This window comes from Coregonus lavaretus (genome assembly GCF_964263955.1).
Source record: "Coregonus lavaretus genome assembly, chromosome: 20".
Lineage (NCBI taxonomy): Eukaryota > Metazoa > Chordata > Actinopteri > Salmoniformes > Salmonidae > Coregonus > Coregonus lavaretus.
In genome coordinates, this window is record NC_140007.1 from 29,926,517 (window position 1) to 29,949,240 (window position 22,724).

The 22,724-nt window shown below is 41.0% G+C and overlaps 1 protein-coding gene across 6 annotated transcripts; it reads right to left on the reverse strand.

Moving 5' to 3' along the window:
- Nucleotides 1–3,245: 3,245 nt before the first annotated feature.
- LOC311148313 (F-box only protein 6-like) lies at nt 3,246–22,297 on the reverse strand. 6 transcript variants are annotated; one of them, XR_014614883.1, is made up of 8 exons: nt 22,193–22,292; nt 21,955–22,091; nt 8,474–8,735; nt 8,251–8,368; nt 6,204–6,299; nt 5,969–6,104; nt 4,110–4,425; nt 3,246–3,614 (listed from the first exon to the last, which is right to left on the reverse strand). XR_014614883.1 is itself a non-coding variant. In XM_084185236.1 (7 exons), exons 2-7 carry the CDS (start codon nt 22,027–22,029, stop codon nt 4,279–4,281), a joined length of 834 nt encoding a protein of 277 aa, XP_084041362.1. In that variant the 5' UTR covers nt 22,030–22,091; nt 22,193–22,297; the 3' UTR covers nt 3,246–4,278. The 6 variants fall into 6 exon arrangements, 3 of the variants coding, with proteins under 3 accessions (XP_084041362.1, XP_084041363.1, XP_084041361.1); XR_014614882.1 differs by having other exon boundaries at nt 21,955–22,297; XR_014614884.1 differs by having other exon boundaries at nt 8,474–8,704; nt 21,955–22,283.
- Between the last annotated feature and the right edge of the window lie 427 nt (nt 22,298–22,724).

Sequence of the window (22,724 nt, forward strand, 5' to 3'; positions counted from 1 at the left end):
GGACGACTGATCCGTGTAAAGGAAAGAATGAATGGGGCCATGTATCGTGAGATTTTGAGTGAAAACCTCCTTCCATCAGCAAGGGCAATGAAGATGAAACGTGGCTGGGTCTTTCAGCATGACAATGATCCCAAACACACCGCCCGGGCAATTTCAAGGTCCTGGAGTGGCCTAGCCAGTCTCCAGATCTCAACCCCATAGAAAATCTTTGGAGGGAGTTGAGTCTGTGTTGCCCAGCGACAGCCCCAAAACATCACTGCTCTAGAGGAGATCTGCATGGAGGAATGGGCCAAAATACCAGCAACAGTGTGTGAAAACCTTGTGAAGACTTACAGAAAACGTTTGACCTGTGTCATTGCCAACAAAGGGTATATAAAAGTATTGAGAAACTTGTTATTGACCAAATACTTATTTTCCACCATAATTTGCAAATAAATTCATTAAAAATCCTACAATGTGATTTTCTGGAGAAAATAAATTCTCATTTTGTCTGTCATAGTTGACGTGTACCTATGATGAAAATTACAGGCCTCATCTTTTTAAGTGGGAGAACTTGCACAATTGGTGGCTGACTAAATACTTTTTTCCCCCACTGTAATTGTAAGGTCCCTCAGTCGAGCAGTGAATTTCAAACAGATTTAACCACAGACCAGGGAGGTTTTCCAATGCCTCGCAAAGAAGGGCACCTATTGGTAGATGGGTAAAAAAAAAAAAGCAGACATTGAATATCCCTTTGAGCATGGTGAAGTTATAAATTACACTTTGGATGGTGTATCAATACACCCAGTCACTACAAAGATACAGGCGTCCTTCCTAACTCAGTTGCCGGAGAGAAAGGAAACCGCTCAGGGATTTCACTGACGCCAATGGTGACTTTAAAACAGTTACAGAGTTTAAATGGCTGTGATAGGAGAAAACGGAGGATGGATCAACAACACTGTAGTTACTCCACAATACAAACCTAAATGACAGAGTGAAAAGAATGAAGCCTGCACAGAATAAAAATATTCCAAAACGTGCATCCTGCACTAAACTAAAACGGTATATCCTGAATACAAAGTGTTATGGTTGGGGCAAATCCAACACAACACATCACAGAGTACCACTCTTCATATTTTCAAGCATGATGGTGGCTGCATCATGTTATGGGTATGCTTGTCATCGGCAAGGACTAGAGATGTTTTTATTTTAAATAAAAATAAATGGAATAGAGCCAAGCACAGGCAAAATCCTAGAGGAAAACCTGGTTCAGTCTGCTTTCCAACAGACACTGGGAGACAAATTCACCTTTCCAACAGGACAATAACCTAAAACACAAGGCCAAATATACAGTGGGGAAAAAAAGTATTTAGTCAGCCACCAATTGTGCAAGTTCTCCCACTTAAAAAGATGAGATAGGCCTGTAATTTTCATCATAGGTACACGTCAACTATGACAGACAAAATTATAGAAAAAAATCCAGAAAATCACATTGTAGGATTTTTAATGAATTTATTTGCAAATTATGGTGGAAAATAAGTATTTGGTCAATAACAAAAGTTTCTCAATACTTTGTTATATACCCTTTGTTGGCAATGACACAGGTCAAACGTTTTCTGTAAGTCTTCACAAGGTTTTAACACACTGTTGCTGGTATTTTGGCCCATTCCTCCATGCAGATCTCCTCTAGAGCAGTGATGTTTTGGGGCTGTCGCTGGGCAACACAGACTTTCAACTCCCTCCAAAGATTTTCTATGGGGTTGAGATCTGGAGACTGGCTAGGCCACTCCAGGACCTTGAAATGCTTCTTACGAAGCCACTCCTTCGTTGCCCGGGCGGTGTGTTTGGGATCATTGTCATGCTGAAAGACCCAGCCACGTTTCATCTTCAATGCCCTTGCTGATGGAAGGAGGTTTTCACTCAAAATCTCACGATACATGGCCCCATTCATTCTTTCCTTTACACGGATCAGTCGTCCTGGTCCCTTTGCAGAAAAACAGCCCCAAAGCATGATGTTTTCACCCCCATACTTCACAGTAGGTATGGTGTTCTTTGGATTTAACTCAGCATTCGTTGTCCTCCAAACACGACGAGTTGAGTTTTTACCAAAAAGTTATATTTTGGTTTCATCTGACCATATGACATTTTCCCAATCCTCTTCTGGATGCACTCTAGCAAACTTCAGACGGTCCTGGACATGTACTGGCTTAAGCAGAGGGACACGTCTAGCACTGCAGGATTTGAGTCCCTGGCGGCGTAATGTGTTACTGATGGTAGGCTTTATTACTTTGGTCCCAGCTCTCTGCAGGTCATTCACTAGGTCCCCCCGTGTGGTTCTGGGATTTTTGCTCACCGTTCTTGTGATCATTTTGACCCCACAGGGTGAGATCTTGCATGGAGCCCCAGATCGAGGGAGATTATCAGTGGTCTTGTATGTCTTCCATTTCCTAATAATTGCTCCCACAGTTGATTTCTTCAAACCAAGCTGCTTACCTATTGCAGATTCAGTCTTCCCAGCCTGGTGCAGGTCTACAATTTTGTTTCTGGTGTCCTTTGACAGCTCTTTGGTCTTGGCCATAGTGGAGTTTGGAGTGTGACTGTTTGAGGTTGTGGACAGGTGTCTTTTATACTGATAACAAGTTCAAACAGGTGCCATTAATACAGGTAACGAGTGGAGGACAGAGGACCCTCTTAAAGAAGAAGTTACAGGTCTGTGAGAGCCAGAAATCTTGCTTGTTTGTAGGTGACCAAATACTTATTTTCCACCATAATTTGCAAATAAATTCATAAAAAATCCTACAATGTGATTTTCTGGATTTTTTTTCCTCAATTTGTCTGTCATAGTTGACGTGTACCTATGATGAAAATTACAGGCCTCTCTCATCGTTTTAAGTGGGAGAACTTGCACAATTGGTGGCTGACTAAATACTTTTTTTCCCCACTGTACACTGGAGTTGCTTACCAAGACGTAATTGAATGTTCCTGAGTGGCATAATTACAGTTTTGACTTAAAAATCGGCTTGAAAATCTATGGCAAGACTTGCAAATGGCTGTCTATCAATGATCAACAACCAACTTTTAAAAATAATAATGTGCAAATATTATACAATCCAGGTGTGCAAAGCTCTTAGAGACTTACCCCAAAGACTCAAAAGTTGTAATCTCTGCCGAAGACTATTCTAACATGTATTGCTTCAGGGGTGTGAATACTTATGTAAATTAGATATTTCAGTATTTAATTTTCAATAAATTGGCAAAGATTGAGGTATTGTGTGAAGATGGTTTAGAAAAATCTATTTAATCAATTTTGAATTCAGGCTGTAACAACAAAATGTGGAATAAGTCAAGGGGTATGAATACTTTCTGAAGGCACTGTACATGATAACAATTACATTATAGATGTTTAGATATAGGTGAGTACAACCAAAAGTGTTCAACTACGTTTCTTAAGGTGTCGTTTGTCAAAGTGGGTCAGACATTTATGTACATAACACATTACATTCAAGTTCACACTTTCCTTTCTCTCCTTTGGTCTATCTTCCTTGTATAAGGCTTCAATGTATTCCAGGTATATAATGTGCATTTTTGCTTTGCTCTGTACAATTCAGAGATGGACACAAATAATATACAGGTAACTGCCAAAATAAAGAAAACAACTTAAAGTGTCTTAATAGGGCGTTGGCCACCACGAGCTAGAACAGGTTCAATGCGCCTTAGCATTCATAGATTCTGTGTCTGGAACTCCATTTGAGGGAGGAGACACCATTCTCCCATGAGAAATTCCATAATTTTGTGTTTTGTTGAATGGTGGTGGAAAACGCTGTCTCAGGCGCCGCTCCAGAATCTCCCATAAGTGTTCAATTGGGTTGAGATCTGGTGACTGAGACCGACAGACCACTATGCTCCTTTGAGACCCCTCTTTCAAAGTCACTGAGATCTCTTCTTCTAGCCATAGTAACCTAAATAATGGGCAACTGGGCATTTTTATACATGACCCTAAGCATGATGGGATTTTAATTGCTTAATTAACTCTGGAACAACACCTGTGTGGAAGCACCTGCTTTCAATACACTTTGTATCCCTCATTTACTCAAGTGTTTCCTTTATTTTTGCAGTTACCTGTATTGTACAGCCAGAATCATTTATATCCACAGAGAAACATCATAGTGTGCGTATTGCCTAAGGCAGAAAAGACAGAACATGGTGTACACTATGCTAAGAGAGGTTTCAAAGCTTTCAGCTCGGCACAACGTTCACTTGTAACCTCTTGGGAGACTAAATGGGAACACTGAAAGTTATCTATCTGTCCACCGATGGGAAGATCTCGATGCTACTGTTGGTGACCCGAATTCCATACCAGCCAGCCCAGAACTGAGTGTCATTTCCTCCATGAATGAATTGGATGTACCGCACACCTGGTCCATAATTCTTGAACACATGAGTCATCTGAAACATTGAAGAGGTCATATATTCATGTTCAATTGTAATTAGTATGCTTTGTTTAATTGGGAAATCTGTTTTGTATGTATATATATATAGTACCAGTCAAAAGTTTGGACACCTACTCATTCCAGGGTTTTTCTTTATTTTTACTATTTTCTACATTGTAGAATAATAGTGAAGACATCAAAACTATGAAATAACACATATGGAATCATGTAGTAACCAAGAAAGTGTTCAACAAATCAAAATATATTTGAGATTCTTCAACAAAATTATAGTCCCACTAAACCAAAACCAGATGGGATGGCGTATCGCTGCAGAATGCTGTGGTGGTCAAGTGTGCCTTGAATTCTAAATAAATCACAGACAGTGTCATCAGCAAAGCACCCCCACACCATAACACCTCCTCCTCCATGCTTTACGGTGGGAAATACACATGCGGAGATCATCATCCGTTCACCCACACCGTATCTTACAAAGCCACGGCAGTTGGAACCAAAAATCTCAAATTTGTACTCCAGACCAAAGGACACATTTCCACCGGTCTAATGTCCATTGCTTGTGTTTCTTGGCCCAAGCAAGTCTCTTCTTCTTATTGGTGTCCTTTAGTAGTGGTTTCTTAGCAGCAATTCGACCATGAAGGCCTGATTCACACAGTCTCCTCTGAACAGTTGATGTTGAGATGTGTCTGTAACTTGAACTCTGTGAAGCATTTATTTGGGCTGCAATTTCTGAGGCTGGTAACTCTAATGAACTTATCCTCTGCAGCAGAGGTAACTCTGGGTCTTCCATTCCTGTGGCGGTCCCCATGAGACCCAGTTTCATCATAGCGCTTGATAGTTTTTGAGAGTGCACTTGAAGAAACTTTTGTAAGTTCTTGAAATTTTCCATAATGACTGATCTTCATGTCTTAAGTAATGGACTGTTGTTTCTCTTTGCTTATTTGAGCTGTTCTTGCCATAATATGGACTTGGTCTTTTACCAAATAGGGCTATCTTCTGTATACCCCCCTTACCTTGTCACAACACAACTGATTGGCACAAATGCCCTAAGGAAAGAAATTCCACAAATTAACTTTTAAGAAGGAACACCTGTTAATTGAAATGCATTCCAGGTGACCACCTCATGAAGCTGGTTGAGAGAATGCCAAGAGTGTGCAAAGCTGTCATCAAGGCAAAGGGTGGCAACTTTGTAAAAATAGTAAAAATAAAGAAAAACCCTTGAATGAGTAGGTGTGTCCAAACATTTGACTGGTACTAATAATAAATATATTTTTTAAATAACAAATATATATCTATATATATATATATATATTAATTAATTACATACATACATACATACATACATACATACACACACACACAATTGTCTTTTTTTGTAAATGAATAAAACAAAAAACATCTTGCAATGCAATCACTGAAAATGTCTAATGCACACAACATCTTAGTAGAACACAAGACAAGGAGAAATCAAATAGTTGATTGTGTACTCAGCTATTTACAGACCCATGTATATTGAGAATTATCTTAAAGTCTGAAGGTTTTACCTGATTCCATTTCTGATCATTCCACTGTTGAAAGATGACAGTTTCTGGACTAAACTTCTTAATTGTCGTCTTCTTATGATTTAGCAACTCAACACAGATATCATATTCAGAGCCACAGTCCCACCGTGGAGCATACCTGATATGGACAAACAAACATACAAGTTGTACAGGACTATTCCTCTGACAAGTATAGAGTAGCAGACACTGAATTATAAAATTCTAATATTCCTCTCACCAGTCGGATATTATGATGTCAGGTTGAAAGTCATCCATGAAAGAAGGCCTGTAACCCTCTTTCTCCAAGTCAATCAGCTGAGACTTCCTGCAGGTCCTGAGATGAGCCGAAGACAAGAGGACACACAGCCAACACATTTACCATAGTTGATAGTAAGCAGCCTGAAAGCCATTTCAATTCAGGAGGCCATATACAGTGCCTTCAGAAAGTATTCACACCTCTTGACTTTTTCCACATTTTGTTGTGTTAGTCTGAATTTAAAATGGATTGAACTAAGATTGTGTCACTGGCCTACACACAATACCCAATAATGTCAAAGTGGACATTATGTTTTAGACATTTTTACAAATTAAAGCTGCAACATGTAACTTTTTGGGCAACCCGACCAAATTCACATAGAAATGTGGGTTATAGATCTGTCATTCTCATTGAAAGCAAGTCTAAGAAGCGGTAGATCTGTTCTATGTGCACTATTTCTATGTTTTACGTACTGAAGTCTCGTTTTTGGGTCTTTTACTTTCGGTTTTGTACACCAGCTTCAAACAGCTGAAAATACAATCTTTTTGGTTATGGAAAATCCATTTCACAGCGGTTTAGATGGGACAATGATTCTCTACACTATACTTGCTTGTATTGTCACAAACTGAAATGAGGCAAACTATTCAAATGTTAGCAACCCGGAAATGGCAGAGTGATTTCTGCATAGTGCATCTTTAATTAAAAATGAAAAGCTGAAATGTCGAGTCAATAATGTTTAGGCGTCAGCATGCTTCAGTCAGCATGCTTCAGTTCGGCTGGCACCTAGCCAAGCTCGTCTAGCCAAACCGAACGAGTGTGCGCATATACTACCTTAAAAAGACCTTCGCTTGAAAAACGAGAAAAAAGCACCAATATTACTGTTTCAATTTGTTTTGTTTCCATTTTGAGAAAACTGAGGATGGATCAACAACATTCTAGAACTCCACAATACTAACCTAAATGACAGAGTGAAAAGAAGGATGCCTGTACAGAATAAAACATATTCTAAAACATGCATCCTGTTTGCAATAAGGCACTAAAGTTACACTTTTTACTTAAAATCGGCATCGAAAATGGCTGTCTAGCAATGATCAACAACCAACTTGCCAGCGCTTGAAGAATTTTACAAATAATAATGTACAATCCAGGTGTCCAAAGCTCTTAAGAGGCTTACCCAGAAAGACTCAGAGCTGTAATCACTGCCATAGGTGATTCTAACATGTATAGACTCAAGGGGTTGAATACTTATGTAATGAAGATATATTAGGGTTTTATTTTTCATATATTGTGGCGTACCGCGGACAAGCCACCAGGGGGAGACACGTCGAGGCCTCATGACAGACGGAGTCTACATCACGCGGCGGTGGCTCCCTCTGCTGGACGTGCCAGGTCTCGACGGGTCCTCCGGCCAGGACTAATTGGGGCTGATTGAGGCTGGTGAGTAATCAAGAGGCTGATTGCTCACCAGCCGTACGGGGCTCTTAAAGCTGCCAGGAGGGCATCACACGGGAGGGTTGGAGGTAGTGAGAGGTTGCTGCCGGATTGACGTCCTCACGGTCTGCTAGAACCGAGGGGCTCGGTGTTCTATCCCAGAGGAGACAGCATTCCCCAGGGCCCAGAAGGCAGTGACCCAGAAGTGGTCTCCTGGAGGAGACCTGTTTCTTTTCATTTTCTTTATTGTTTTAAATAAACATCCTTGAAACTGAGGTATCACACTTGTGTCTGATCTGTGTAAACGTCTAGATCAAACCCCCTCGTCTGCCACAATATATACACATGGATATTTATTTTTTATTTTGACAGTTTTGTGTAGATTGTTGATAAAAAAGGACAATTAAATCCATTTTAATCCCACCTTGTAACAACAAAATGTGGAAAACTCCAAGGGTTAGGGTCAATGATAGGTATTATCATCCAAATGTATTTGAAGAGCTGGAAAATAAATCAACACTAATGTGGATGTGAAACAAAGTGGGACCAAGTGATATTCTCTCACTGAAAAACGAATATGGTATAGTAGTAAACTCACGAGTAAGAAGTTGCAAAGTATTTTTTCACTGTGTTATCAGGAAGCGGCACTTCTTCCACTGGCTCAATTTTCCATTTATCCCCTCCATTCTCCATAATTTGCCAGCCATTGAATTCATCTGGAGAAAAAGAGTGAGGGATTTGAAGTGTGGGTTCTGAGGTTAATAACAGGACCCCCATACCCCAACAGAGAATTTAGACATTTCTGTGGTCTCGACTCTTACCATCTGCTCTGGGGTTCTTGAGAAGATTACGTCTCTTCTTGCTCAAGAAGTAAAACAAACGCCAGTCTTTAGGTAGTTTAGTCACATCATGTGTCTGGTATCCTTCTCTTCGGCACCTCTCTCTCCAAAGAGAATCACTGTCCACCACTTCTTTCCACTCACGGCACACAAGTCGACAGACACACACCACCTGGTGTGGAGGGACATTCAGGAGCATCTCCTCCAGGACTTCTAGAGGGAGCACAGGTAGCATGCCTTTGAACTGAACAAGAGAATGGATGTTTTCGTTGACATGGGAGACTTTAGACAAATTCTGTACACATTTTAGAATAGGAATAGGTCTAGATGTTAGCTCTAGCAACAAGTTGACAGACGTGATTAGAACGTCTCTTCCTAGACATTCTGTCTAGACTCAGATCTTTCACTTAAAATGTATGCAAAACAGAAACTATTGATTTCAGAGTTTAACAAACCTCTATCCACAAGGACTACTTTTAACACATTGACTGGAAGAACTGTGCAGATGCAAAGTTTGTTTACAGAATTTTGGTCAAATCTCCCTCAGTGTTTTACGTGACCACATTTTCCAAAAACTCTTAAATCTCATATGGAAAAGATCTAGAAGACTTAACAAGATTACTGTTTGTTCTACCTGGAACTGGTCAGTGATACATATGGCAGTAAATACACAAAGATTATTTTAATATCTGACTAATGTCTAAATGTTATCCACCCATATAACAGAAATGTTGCAAGTACTGTATAAGAAAAATTCAAGAGACATGTAAGCTAAGCCTTCTAAGGTCTCACATACATGGGACATACACATACATTTACATTTACATTTAGCATGCCTGTGAACTGAACAAGAGAATGTATGTTTTCGTTGACATGGGAGACTTTAGACAAATTATTTAGACAAATTATACAAAGCGCTTGCATACCACTGTCTGACATCATTGACACATGCTACGTCACACTTATTGAAGAAAGACACAAAGTCCGCTGCGAGGAGTAGCAAGAGGAGGAGCAGGAAGGGTGGGGGGGGGGGGGGGGGGGGGGGGTGACTTCAACAGCAGCATTGAATCTATTTCATTATTAAGTGGAGATCACTCAACAATCATTCTCATGATAGCACATTGGTAGTAGTCAGTGATAAATATCAAAGCTGGGCTTGGTTAAAACCTTGGATGGGAGACCAAAGGCATAGCTGTAGATAAATCAACTGTCCAGTAGGAGGTGCTGCCCAGCCTTATACATGAAAATTCATACTTGTCTTATAGTAATTGTCAGGGTTTTGTATATGTTGACTTATAAAAACAAATGTGAAACCTATAAAGGAAAGCATTTATTTTGTAGAGGTTACATTGTCAGAACATACACCTTTCTTATAATATTAATAGATTACTCATTTCATATTTTGCCTCAAAGATCTTGCACCATATCTATGTAGGGAATTCACCACAATCATGTAGTGAATGTGTTACATAAGGAATATAATAAGTAAACAGTAACACATATCAGGAGTTGGAACCTAAATGATTTTCCATTCGTTTATTTTTGAACAGAACCACTCTTTTTGTTCCGTTCCACTGTTCCGAACAGCAAAATAAAGTTCTGAACCATTTCGAACAACAAAAAGTAACAGTTTATATCGTACCTTTCCTTTATTTATTTATTTTTACCTGTGAAATCAAGTTTTTTACATTTAGCTCATTAAATTACTTCAATCAGTGCAGATAGAGCAGGCAAGCTAGTTACAGTTGAAGTCGGAAGTTTACATACACCTTAGCCAAATACAATTAAACTCAATTTTTCACAATTCCTGACATTTAATCCTAGTAAAAATTCCCTGTTTTAGGTCAGTTAGGATCACCACTTTATTTTAAGAATGTGAAATGTCAGAATAATAGTAGAGAGAATGATTTATTTCAGCTTTTATTTCTTTAATCACATTCCCAGTGGGTCAGAAGTTTACATACACTCAATTAGTATTTGGTAGCATTGCCTTTAAAATTGTTTAACTTTGGGTCAAACGTTTTGGGTAGCCTTCCACAAGCTTCCCACAATAATTTGGGTGAATTTTGGCCCATTCCTCCTGACAGAGCTGCTGTAACTGAGTCAGATTTGTAGGCCTCCTTGCTCGCACACGCTTTTTCAGTTCTGCCCACACATTTTCTATAGGATTGAGGTCAGGGCTTTGTGATGGCCACTCCAATACCTTGACTTTGTTGTCCTTAAGCCATTTTGCCACAACTTTGGAAGTATGCTTGGGGTCATTGTCCATTTGGAAGACCCATTTGCGACCAAGCTTTAACTTCCTGTCTTGAGATGTTGCTTCAATATATCCATATAATTTTCCTTCCTCATGATGCCATCTATTTTGTGAAGCACACCAGTCCCTCTTGCAGCAAAGCACCCCCACAGCATGATGCTGCCACCCCCGTGCTTCACGGTTGGGATGGTGTTCTTCGGCTTGCAAGCGTTCCCCTTTTTCCTCCAAACATAACGATGGTCATTATGGCCAAACAGTTCTATTTTTGTTTCATCAGACCAGAGGACATTTCTCCAAAAAGTACGATCTTTGTCCCCATGTGCAGTTGCAAACCGTAGTCTGGCTTTTTTATGGCGGTTTTGGAGCAGTGGCTTCTTCCTTGCTGAGCGGCCTTTCAGGTCATGTCGATATAGGACTCGTTTTACTGTGGATATAGATACTTTTGTACCTGTTTCCTCCAGCATCTTCACAAGGTCCTTTGCTGTTGTTCTGGGATTGATTTGCACTTTTCGCACCAAAGTACATTCATCTCTAGGAGACAGAATGAGTCTCCTTCCTGAGCGGTATAACGGCTGCGTGGTCCCATGGTGTTTATACTTGCATACTGTTGTTTGTACAGATGAACGTGGTACCTTCAGGTGTTTGGAAATTGCTCCCAAGGATGAACCAGACTGGTGGAGATCTACAAAAAAAAATGTCTGAGGTCTTGGCTGATTTCTTTTGATTTTCCCATGATGTCAAGCAAAGAGGCACTGAGTTTGAAGGTAGGCCTTGAAATACATCCACAGGTACACCTCGAATGGACTCAAATAATGTCAATTAGCCTATCAGAAGCTTCTAAAGCCATGACATCATTTTCTGGAATTATCCAGCTGTTTAAAGGCACAGTCAACTTAGTGTATGTAAACTTCTGACCCACTGGAATTGTGATACAGTGAATTATAAGTGAAATAATCTGTCTGTAAACAATTGTTGGAAAAAATTACTTGTGTCATGCACAAAGTAGATGTCCTAACCGACTTGCCAAAACTATAGTTTGTTACCAAGAAATTTGTGGAGTGGTTGAAAAACGAGTTTTAATGACTCCAACCTAAGTGTATGTAAACTTCCGACTTCAACTGTATTTACATGTGTGATGGACAAACAAGTGTAGCCTATGGCGCAAGATGCGACTGAAATTTTAGGGTGGGGAGAGAACGAGAGAGGGTTGAGAAAGAGTCTTGAAGCGCTGGGCATCTTGTTAGGACATGCATTATCTGAATTAGGTCCACAGAATTATACCAAGGAGGAGTGGCTTCTATGGAGGAACTTTGAATGTCCTTTGAGCTAGCTAGCTAACAAGCTTGAGCTACCTAGCTAACATGCTTGTGTGTGCAGAGCGGCACCAGAATTAAAAACACGTCTTACCTTTTTTGTAGTTCGTAAATCCAACGTGAAACGTGATAACTCAGCCTTTAGTATCCTTAAATAGCATTGAAAAAGTTAATCCATTCTTTTGTAGCTAATAAAAATCTCTCTCCACATCTTCTGAATCACGCTTGTAACGTCAGTACAGTAGCATATGCTTCGAGGGGGGAGGGGCAGGTATCCTAAACACGCTCTGTCAAAGATTTTCAGCTTGCAGGCAGACACTGGAATACGATTCTGAGTGACAGTGAGGGCTTTGCATAGGTGCTTTGTTGCGTTTGTTTTGTGGGACTAGAAAAAAAAGTCTGGAACGTAAAATTAACCGGTTCCCATGTTTTTAAATAACGGGCCGGAACAGTATGGATCACCTTTGTTCCCGTTCATTTAAAAATGTCATTATTTTAAGGTTTTCTGTTCTGTTCCCTGAACCGGTTCCAACCCCAGACACATATACAAATACACTGCTGACATAAGGCAAAACATACAAAGTTTTTCCAGATACTAATTCGATTTTTTGCACCATACAAGATTCTTATTTGTTTTTCATGATTCTTTTCCATGTGGGATATCTGCTCCAAATTAAGATTCAAAGATGTCTGCAGAAAGAATGGGGTGTTAGCTATGACATGGCTCCTTGAGTTTGAAAACATATATTTTGGTTATTGAACTAGAGTAAGTGAAGTGGATTTACACCCGGTAACAGAATTGCGGAAACTGAATTTCCTCATGGGTCCCTGTTCTGATTTGTATACAGAAATGCATCATTATGGATATGAATGTCATTCTCTACATGGTGTTTTATCCTAAATAGGTGACATATCCTAAATAATCCTATCGTGATTATGTACCCATAAAACAAGCAGGAACTTTAGGACACCTTCTTAGGCTAGAATATTTCAGAAATAAGCTACTGTTCATAACTAACTTTTTTGATAGGCCTAGTAGGAGGATAGGTTATTGGCCATTTGGTTTTCAACCTCGCATGAAGGGATTTTCCTGGCCCGCATGTATCATTTCTTTCTTAAAGCCCCAATGCAGTATTTTTAATTACATTTCTAAATCATCACTATACAGTTGAAGTCGGAAGTTTACATACACTTAGGTTGGAGTCATTAAAACTTGTTTTTCAACCACTCCACAAATTTCTTGTTAACAAACTATAGTTTTGGCAAGTCTGTTAGGACATCTACTTTGTGCATGACACAAGTAATTTTTCCAACAATTGTTAACAGACAGATTATTTCACTTATAATTCACTGTATCACAATGCCAGTGGGTCAGAAGTTTACATACACTAAGTTGAATGTGCCTTTAAACAGCTTGGAAAATTCCACAAAATGTCATGGCTTTAGAAGCTTCTGATAGGCTAATTGACATCATTTGAGTCAATTGGAGGTCTACCTGTGGATGTATTTCAAGGCCTACCTTCAAACTCAGTGCCTCTTTGTTTGACATCATGGGAAAATCAAAATAAATCAGCCAAGACCTCAGAAAGAAAATTGTAGACCACAAGTCTGGTTCATCCTTGGGAGCAATTTCCAAACGCCTGAAGGTACCACGTTCATCTGTACAAACAATAGTACGCAAGTATAAACACCATGGGACCACGCAGCCATCACACAGCTCAGGAAGGAGACGCGTTCTGTCTCCTAGAGATTAACGTACTTTGGTGCGAAAAGTGCAAATCAATCCCAGAACAACAGCAAAGGACCTTGTGAAGATGCTGGAGGAAACAGGTACAAAATCTGTCATAGTTGACGTGTACCTATGATGAAAATTACAGGCCTCTCTCATCTTTTTAAGTGGGAGAACTTGCACAATTGGTGGCTGACTAAATACTTTTTTCCCCCACTGTATATCCACAGTAAAACGAGTCCTATATCGACATAACCTGAAAGGCCGCTCAGCAAGGAAGAAGCCACTGCTCCAAAACCGCCATAAAAAAGCCAGACTACGGATTGCAACTGCACATGGGGACAAAGATTGTACTTTTTGGAGAAATGTCCTCTAGTCTGATTAAACAAAAATAGAACTGTTTGGCCATAATGACCATCGTTATGTTTGGAGGAAAAAGGGGAGACTTGCAAGCCGAAGAACACCATCCCAACCGTGAAGCACGGGGTGACAGCATCATGCTGTGGGGGTGCTTTGCTGCAGGAGGGACTGGTGCACTTCACAAAATAGACGGCATCATGAGGAAGGAAAATTATGTGGATATTTTGAAGCAACATCAAGACATCAGTCAGGAAGTTAAAGCTTGGTCGCAAATGGGTCTTCCAAATGGACAACGACCCCAAGCATACTTCCAAAGTTGTGGCAAAATGGCTTAAGGACAACAAAGTCAAGGTATTGGAGTGGCCATCACAAAGCCCTGACCTCAATCCTATAGAAAATATATGGGCAGAACTGAAAAAGCATGTGCTAGCAAGAAGGCCTACAAATCTGACTCAGTTACACCAGCTCTGTCAGGAGGAATGGGCCAAAATTCACCCAACTTATTGTGGGAAGCTTGTGGAAGGCTACCCGAAACGTTTCACCCAAGTTAAACAATTTAAAGGCAATGCTACCAAATACTAATTGAGTGTATGTAAACTTCTGACCCACTGGGAATGTGATTAAAGAAATAAAAGCTGAAATAAATCATTCTCTCTACTACTATTCTGACATTTCACATTCTTAAAATAAAGTGGTGATCCTAACTGACCTAGGACAGGGATGTTTTACTAGGATTAAATGTCAGGAATTGTGAAAAATGTATGAGTTTAAATGTATTTGGCTAAGGTGTATGTAAACTTCCGACTTCAACTGTATTTAAAGGAGGTATTTCTGTTTTTTATTTTGTATAAATTTGCCAACATTTCTAAAAACCTGTTTTCGCTTTGTCATTATGGGGTATTGTGTGTAGATTGATGAGGGATTATTTATTTTTTTACTCCATTTTAGAATAAGGCTGTAATGTAACAAAATGTTGGAAAAGTCAAGGGGTTTGAATACTTTCCAAATGCACTGTACACTTTAATATAATTTGGTGAATTTACGAGCCATTGCAAGAAAATACACTGCTCAAAAAAATTAAGGGAACACTTAAACAACACATCCTAGATCTGAATGAATGAAATAATCTTATTAAAATACTTTTTTCTTTACATAGTTGAATGTGCTGACAACAAAATCACACAAAAATTATCAATGGAAATCAAATTTATCAACCCATGGAGGTCTGGATTTGGAGTCACACTCAAAATTAAAGTGGAAAACCACACTACAGGCTGATCCAACTTTGATGTAATGTCCTTAAAACAAGTCAAAATGAGGCTCAGTAGTGTGTGCGGCCTCCACGTGCCTGTATGACCTCCCTACAACGCCTGGGCATGCTCCTGATGAGGTGGCGGATGGTCTCCTAAGGGATCTCCTCCCAGACCTGGACTAAAGCATCCGCCAATTCCTGGACAGTCTGTGGTGCAATGTGGCGTTGGTGGATGGAGCGAGACATGATGTCCCAGATGTGCTCAATTGGATTCAGGTCTGGGGAACGGGCGGGCCAGTCCATAGAATCAATGCCTTCCTCTTGCAGGAACTGCTGACACACTCCAGCCACATGAGGGAACCCAGGGCCAACCGCACCAGCATATGGTCTCACAAGGGGTCTGAGGATCTCATCTCGGTACCTAATGGCAGTCAGGCTACCTCTGGCGAGCACATGGAGGGCTGTGCGGCCCCCCAAAGAAATGCCACCCCACACCATGACTGACCCACCGCCAAACTGGTCATGCTGGAGGATGTTGCAGGCAGCAGAACGTTCTCCACGGCGTCTCCAGACTCTGTCACGTCTGTCACATGTGCTCAGTGTGAACCTGCTTTCATCTGCACAGGGTGCCAGTGGCGAATTTGCCAATCTTGGTGTTCTCTGGCAAATGCCAAACGTCCTGCACGGTGTTGGGCTGTAAGCACAACCCCCACCTGTGGACGTCGGGCCCTCATACCACCCTCATGGAGTCTGTTTCTGACCGTTTGAGCAGACACATGCACATTTGTGGCCTGCTGGAGGTCATTTTGCAGGGCTCTGGCAGTGCTCCTCCTGCTCCTCCTTGCACAAAGGCGGAGGTAGCAGTCCTGCTGCTGGGTTGTTGCCCTCCTACGGCCTCCTCCACGTCTCCTGATGTACTGGCCTGTCTCCTGGTAGCGCCTCCATGCTCTGGACACTACACTGACAGACACAGCAAACCTTCTTGCCACAGCTCGCATTGATGTGCCATCCTGGATGAGCTGCACTACCTGAGCCACTTGTGTGGGTTGTAGACTCCGACTCATGCTACCACTAGAGTGAAAGCACCGCCAGCATTCAAAAGTGACCAAAACATCAGCCAGGAAGCATAGGAACTGAGAAGTGGTCTGTGGTCATCACCTGCAGAACCACTTCTTTATTGGGGGTGTCTTGCTAATTGCCTATAATTCCCACCTGTTGTCTATTCCATTTGCACAACAGCATGTGAAATGTATTGTCAATCAGTGTTGCTTCCTAAGTGGACAGTTTGATTTCACAGAAGTGTGATTGACTTGGAGTTACATTGTGTTGTTTAAGTGTTCCCTTTATTTTTTTGAGCAGTGTACATTGCGAAACACATATTACCAAGATATAGCCTATGTGCACGGTTCCGACTGTCTGGCTCGTCTGCTCTTTCTCTTCGCTACGAACAATGCTAGTGTGTGTTTGGTCTTGCATGTAGAATAGCTCAGCCTACTCATTGATAGCACCTACTTTGGTGAACTTGCACGAGACATTGCAAGCAAAGAAATTGAGAGATACAGCATTGCGATAGCCTATACATCTTTTGATTACCGATGCACGGTTCTGACTGTCTGCCTGGTGGCCGACATGCCTATGCCTCTCGATCCCCTTTCTCTTCCTCCCTAGCTCGCTCTTTGCTGTAAAAGATGTATGAGTTTGTATTCTCGGAAGTAGCCTACAGCAACTAGTTTCCTCCATTGCAAAAATACTGAATCTTAGCAGTCGACACCAGAAATGGGAGTCGACGGGCAAGTAGTCGAGGAATCCATTATTTTGGACTCGACTCCGCACCACTAGTGGAGAACATATTATTAACTTTTTATCCACAACTCTGTCCAGCGCCGTTGTGATCGACTGTGAAGCAAAAATGTTCCCAAACTGGAGATTTAAACGATGATGGAGGATCCTCCAATTCTGGTTTATTGATCCCAACACTCGCCCCATCACTCACCACCTACAGAGTTCCCGGCTGTGCCTCACAAAAGGATTGTTTGAAATCCACCAGTTAAGATTAGAATTTTGATTACAACGTGTGCATAGGCTGTAGTTGTTTTAACTGAATGTTTTTTCAGCTCAGATTTACTCACGAGGCAATGGCATACAACACAGCGTAGGCATAGCCTATAGGCCTAGCCCTAGTGATTTTAAATTTTTTAATGTATTCATTCAGGTTCACAGTGCGGACTGAATCGAGGTCCCCGTGCCGGTAAAAAGTAAGTGTACCGTTACAGCCCTAGAGGATACATATGCAAATAAAATATTCAAAGCAGATCAGATTGTGACGTCATGCTCTGGGACAAAAACTCTATCCCACCTGTACAGGCTCATATTCCAGGCGTTTTATTTTTTAAAGCTCTTAGACTAAACGGGCATTATCATTTTCACAATTTCAGAGTGTTATTTCGACCTTATAGTGTGGAAATATCTTCTTTTTTTTTTCCTTTTTTTTTTGAAAATCACGTTGACTGCACTGCCCCTTTAATAAGCTTAAACGTGTCATTCCAATTTTCTATAGGCTATTGATATGGTTTGTTCTCTCTCTCTCATTATTAGTCCCCTGGCTACCTCACGTTTTCAGGCTATTCAAACAACTTTTTGAGATGGAACTCCATTACATTCATTGGTTTGATCGGGAGAAAGCCATGTGGACCAGACCAAATCTAATTGAACCATTCTCCTATTTGTTTAAAATGCTACTTTGTACTGCTACAATGTTAAATATTAAAATTAAATAAATGACTCTTTGTTAGTTCTCCCTTCTGTTTGAGCTACACTATTTGGTTTTCTGGCTGGGGAATGTAACAGAATGGGGGCTCGTCCGGGATCTTGTTTCCCATGAGTATGGTAGTCGCTCTAGTCACCTACTCTGAAGCTCTGCCCAGATATTAGTTTTCAAAATACACTTTTGTGGTAGTTTCTGTCACTGACATCCACCTAGAGAGGTTATAAGATTGGTGGAATTGTTTTGAAAGTTGCATAAACACACAGGAAAATAATATAAAATATGTAGCTGTCCATGGCACTGATGTGTCACCCTACTTGTAGACTAGTTGAACACCAATGCCATCCTCCTCTTTCATGTTGGCAAAATGGTCTATGGCTGTCATACAGTGCGCGTTTAGTTTTTGTTGTCATAGGCTACCTAGCTAAAATGCTTGCTAGCCTAACTTCCTCGCATGGGCAACAATGAAGCAGCGAAGTTAGCCTACTAGTCTACAGCTAGGCTACATGTTGAACTGCAATCGTCTCAGGCCAGTGGCACAACATATGAATTTATGGTTAGATCTGAATCACTGTCATAATCATTGGCCTGTACAGAGAATTAAGTCAAAACCACAAATCGAAATCCCCATCTCCATCCATAGCTTAGGAATGGGCCTATTTAGCAAGCTAGATACTGCAGGACATCAACACAAGCAGACCTGAAACAGACAAGTTTTTCTGAAAATGACGTTTTGCTTAGGATGTGATTTGATTGGTGCGAAGCCAAATCCAAACTGGTCTCCCTTGGGGGGTGTTTTGCTGCAACAGGACAACCCACAGTTGAGCTCAGCTCAACGCTGATTGGCTAATTATTTTATTGTTTTATCAATGAGGCCAAATGCTTGCTGGCATCAATCAATCAAATGCTATGGCGGCAACATGTCATACTCTTTTGGTCCAGACAGTATCAGATACATGGGCTACACATTCTGAGACAGAGGGGCACTGTTTCCCTCGATCGGATGATTTCTCCGGTGAGATTCAGCCACTTGCGAATTGACGGAAAATTATGAAAAAACACAGACGAAAGATCAATTATTTTATCATTTCTATTGGACAAATATTAGGGGAAGCCTGGCTTCCCTTGGCCTCCATGAATACACGCCACTGGTAACAGATGTCTCTTTCCCTTCATCAAATGGTAGAAGTGCACTGTTTGGATGCTGGAATTACACTGAACAAAAATATAAAACGCAACATGTAAAGTGTTGGTCCCATGTTTCATGAGCTGAAATAAAAGATCCCAGAAAGTTTACATACGCAAAAAAAATGTATTTCTTGCTAATTTTGTGCACAAATTTGTTTATATCCATTAGTGAGCATTTCTCCTTTGCCAAGATAATCCATCCACATGACAGGTGTGGCATATCAAGAAGCTGATTAAACAGCATGATCATTACACAGTTGCATCTTGTGCTGGGGACAATAAAAGGCCACTCTAAAATGTGCAGTTTTGTCACAACACAATTCCACAGATGTCTCAAGTTTTGATGAAGCGTGCAATTGGCATATTGGCTGCAGTAATGTCCAACAGAGCTGTTGCAAGAAAATGTAATGTTAATTTCTCTACCATAAGCCGCTTCCAACGTTGTTTTAGAGGATTTGGCAGTATGTCCAACCGGCCTCACAACTGCAGACCGCGTGTAACCATGCCAGCCCAGGACCACCACATGTGGCTTCTTCACCTGCAGGATCGTCTTGAGATCAGCCACCCGGGTAGCTGATGAAACTGAGGAGTATTTCTGTCTATAATAAAGCCCTTTTGTGGGGAAAAACTCATTCTGATTGGCTGGGCCTGGCTCCCCAGAGGGTGGGCCTGGCGCCCTTCCAGGCCCACCTGTGGCTGCTCCCCTGCCCAGTCATATGAAATCCATAGATTAGGGCCTACTGAATTTATTTCAATTGACTGATTTCCTTATATGAACTGTAACTCAGTAAAATCGTTGAAATTGTTGCATTTTATATTTTTGTTCAGTATATCTTGGAGTGGACAACATGCGCAGGTAGCCCCTTTTTCTCCCCAATTTCGTGATATCCAAATTGGTAGTTAGTCTTGTCCCATCGCTGCAACTCCCGTACGGGCTCGGGAGAGGCGAAGGTCGAAAGCCATGCGTCCTCCGAAACACGACCCTGCCAAGCCGCACTGCTTCTTGACACACTGCTACCTTAACCCGGAAGCCAGCCGCACCAATGTGTCAGAGGAAACACCGTACAGCTGGCGACGAAGTCAGCGTGCATGCGCCCGGCCGCCACAAGGAGTCGCTAGAGCGCGATGGGACAAGGACATCCCAGCCGGACAAACCCTCCCCTAACCCGGACGACGCTGGGCCAATTGTGCGCCGCCTCATGGGTCTCCAGGTCGCGGCCGGCTGCGACACAGCCCAGGATTGTACCCGGATCTGTAGTGACGCCTCTAGCACTGCAATGCAGTGCCTTAGACCACTGCGCCACTCGGGAGGCCAGTAGCCTACTTTTAGAAGTAATTCGTTTTACAATCAGATGAAAACATCATGACTGGTTGTGTTCATGCCACATTAAAAGGTAATACATGTTTACCATTAAAATACGTCTTTACTATTAGGCCCATAAAAAAACGTAGTGCACGTGCAATGTGGTTTGTGAGTCTTATAATTTCCCATTTAGCCAATTCAATTGCAGAAATCCTCTTACCGATTTTTCAGAAATCTTGTTATGGATTAGGTAACAGAATTTTGAGTATAAATCACCTAATAATTAATAAACAAAATGTAAATCAGTAAAAACACTACAACTAATTGGCAGGTCTACCTTTTAATTGTTACTTACAGTACCAGTCAAAAGTTTGGACACACCTACTCATTCCAGGGTTTTTCTTTATTTTTACTATTTCTACATTGTAGAATAATAGTGAAGACATCAAAAAGATGAAATAACACAGCAGAGGTAACTCTGGGTCTTCCATTCCTGTGGCGGTCCTCATGAGAGCCAGTTTCATCATAGCGCTTGATGGTTTTTGCGACTGCACTTGAAGAGACTTTCAAAGTTCTTAATGTTCGGTGTTGACTGACCTTCATGTCTTAAAGTAATGATGGACTGTCGTTTCTCTTTGCTTATTTGAGCTGTTCTGGCCATAATATGGACTTGGTCTTTTACCAAACAGGGCTATCTCCTGTATACCTTGTCACAACACAACTGATTGGCTCAAACGCATTAAGAAGGAAAGAAATCCACAAATAAACTTTTAACAAGGCACACCTGTTAAATGAAATGCATTCCAGGTGACTACCTCATGAAGCTGGTTGAGAGAATGCCAAGAGTGTGCAAAGCTGTCATCAAGGCAAAGGGTGGCTATTTGAAGAATCTCAAATATAAAATATATTTTTATTTGTTTAACACTTTTTGGGTTACTACATGATTCCATGTGTGTTATTTCATAATTTTGATGTCTACAATGTAAAAATAAAGAAAAACCCTTGAATAGGTGTGTCCAAACTTTTGACTGGTAGTGTATGTGAACTTTCATTATTTTCTTAGACCTGGGGTTTTTGGTAACGGGATACAGGCACAAGGCAATGTATCTTAAACTTACAGAAGGCTGAAGAAAATCTCCTAAACTAAATATAAGTGTTGATATTAGTTAGCAGGGGTCTTTACTTTAACATTATTGTGTTGTATTTTTAATACATTTTTAAGACTTTCTGGTAGATGTTTTCTAAGACTCTTTTTCCATGTTTGACAAGAAATATACATGACGTTGGACCTACTTACTTTTTCCCGGACCAAACTTGAGTCACAGTCGTTGCTCTTGCTTTGTAATTGGCCCATTTTTGCTCTCCTCTTCATCACAAGGAAGTGTAGTCTACATACAACTGCAAGGGCTCCTGTGTTGTTAGAGGCCCGTCAAACTAAATACAGAAATGAAACGTTAGCACGCTAGTTAGCTCGCTCGTATACTACTTATATTTTACACTATGATGAACGAAACAGGACACAACGTTGAGCTTGCCTATATAGCCGTTGGTTGTTGAGTCATTCTAGCTCAAAAGCCCCTAAATTCCCAAGAACATGCTGTCGCCTGTGCTTCCCCAGACATAAAGTAGCGCCACAGACCAAAGGGGTAACCCAGATACGTCACAAGGGCTATAAAGTTGAAGCATCCGTTTAGAACGTTTTCTCACCAGCAAATATGGTAGTGAGAGGAAGTCCAGTCGCGGGTAGTGTGAGAGGTTTGAACTAGGTGAAACTGGACCGACATTCTGCTAATTTTCTCATATCTGATCTCAATACATTTTTCTGTTCCCAAAACTACAGTCTGTTACGAACACATGCATTAAGTTTTATAGACTTGACGCTTTGTCAAAGATTTAAAAAATGCGTTGTTTAGGAGTGCAAGGTCGAATTGAGTTTGTGCACACGCGCACTTCAAAGAGGAGGCGTTCCCTAATGGATATATGCTACAACGCGCCAATCGGATCTCGCCAGCTCCTTGCTTGTTCTGCCAACTATGCTTAATTTGTTCTCACTGTAAACGACACAGA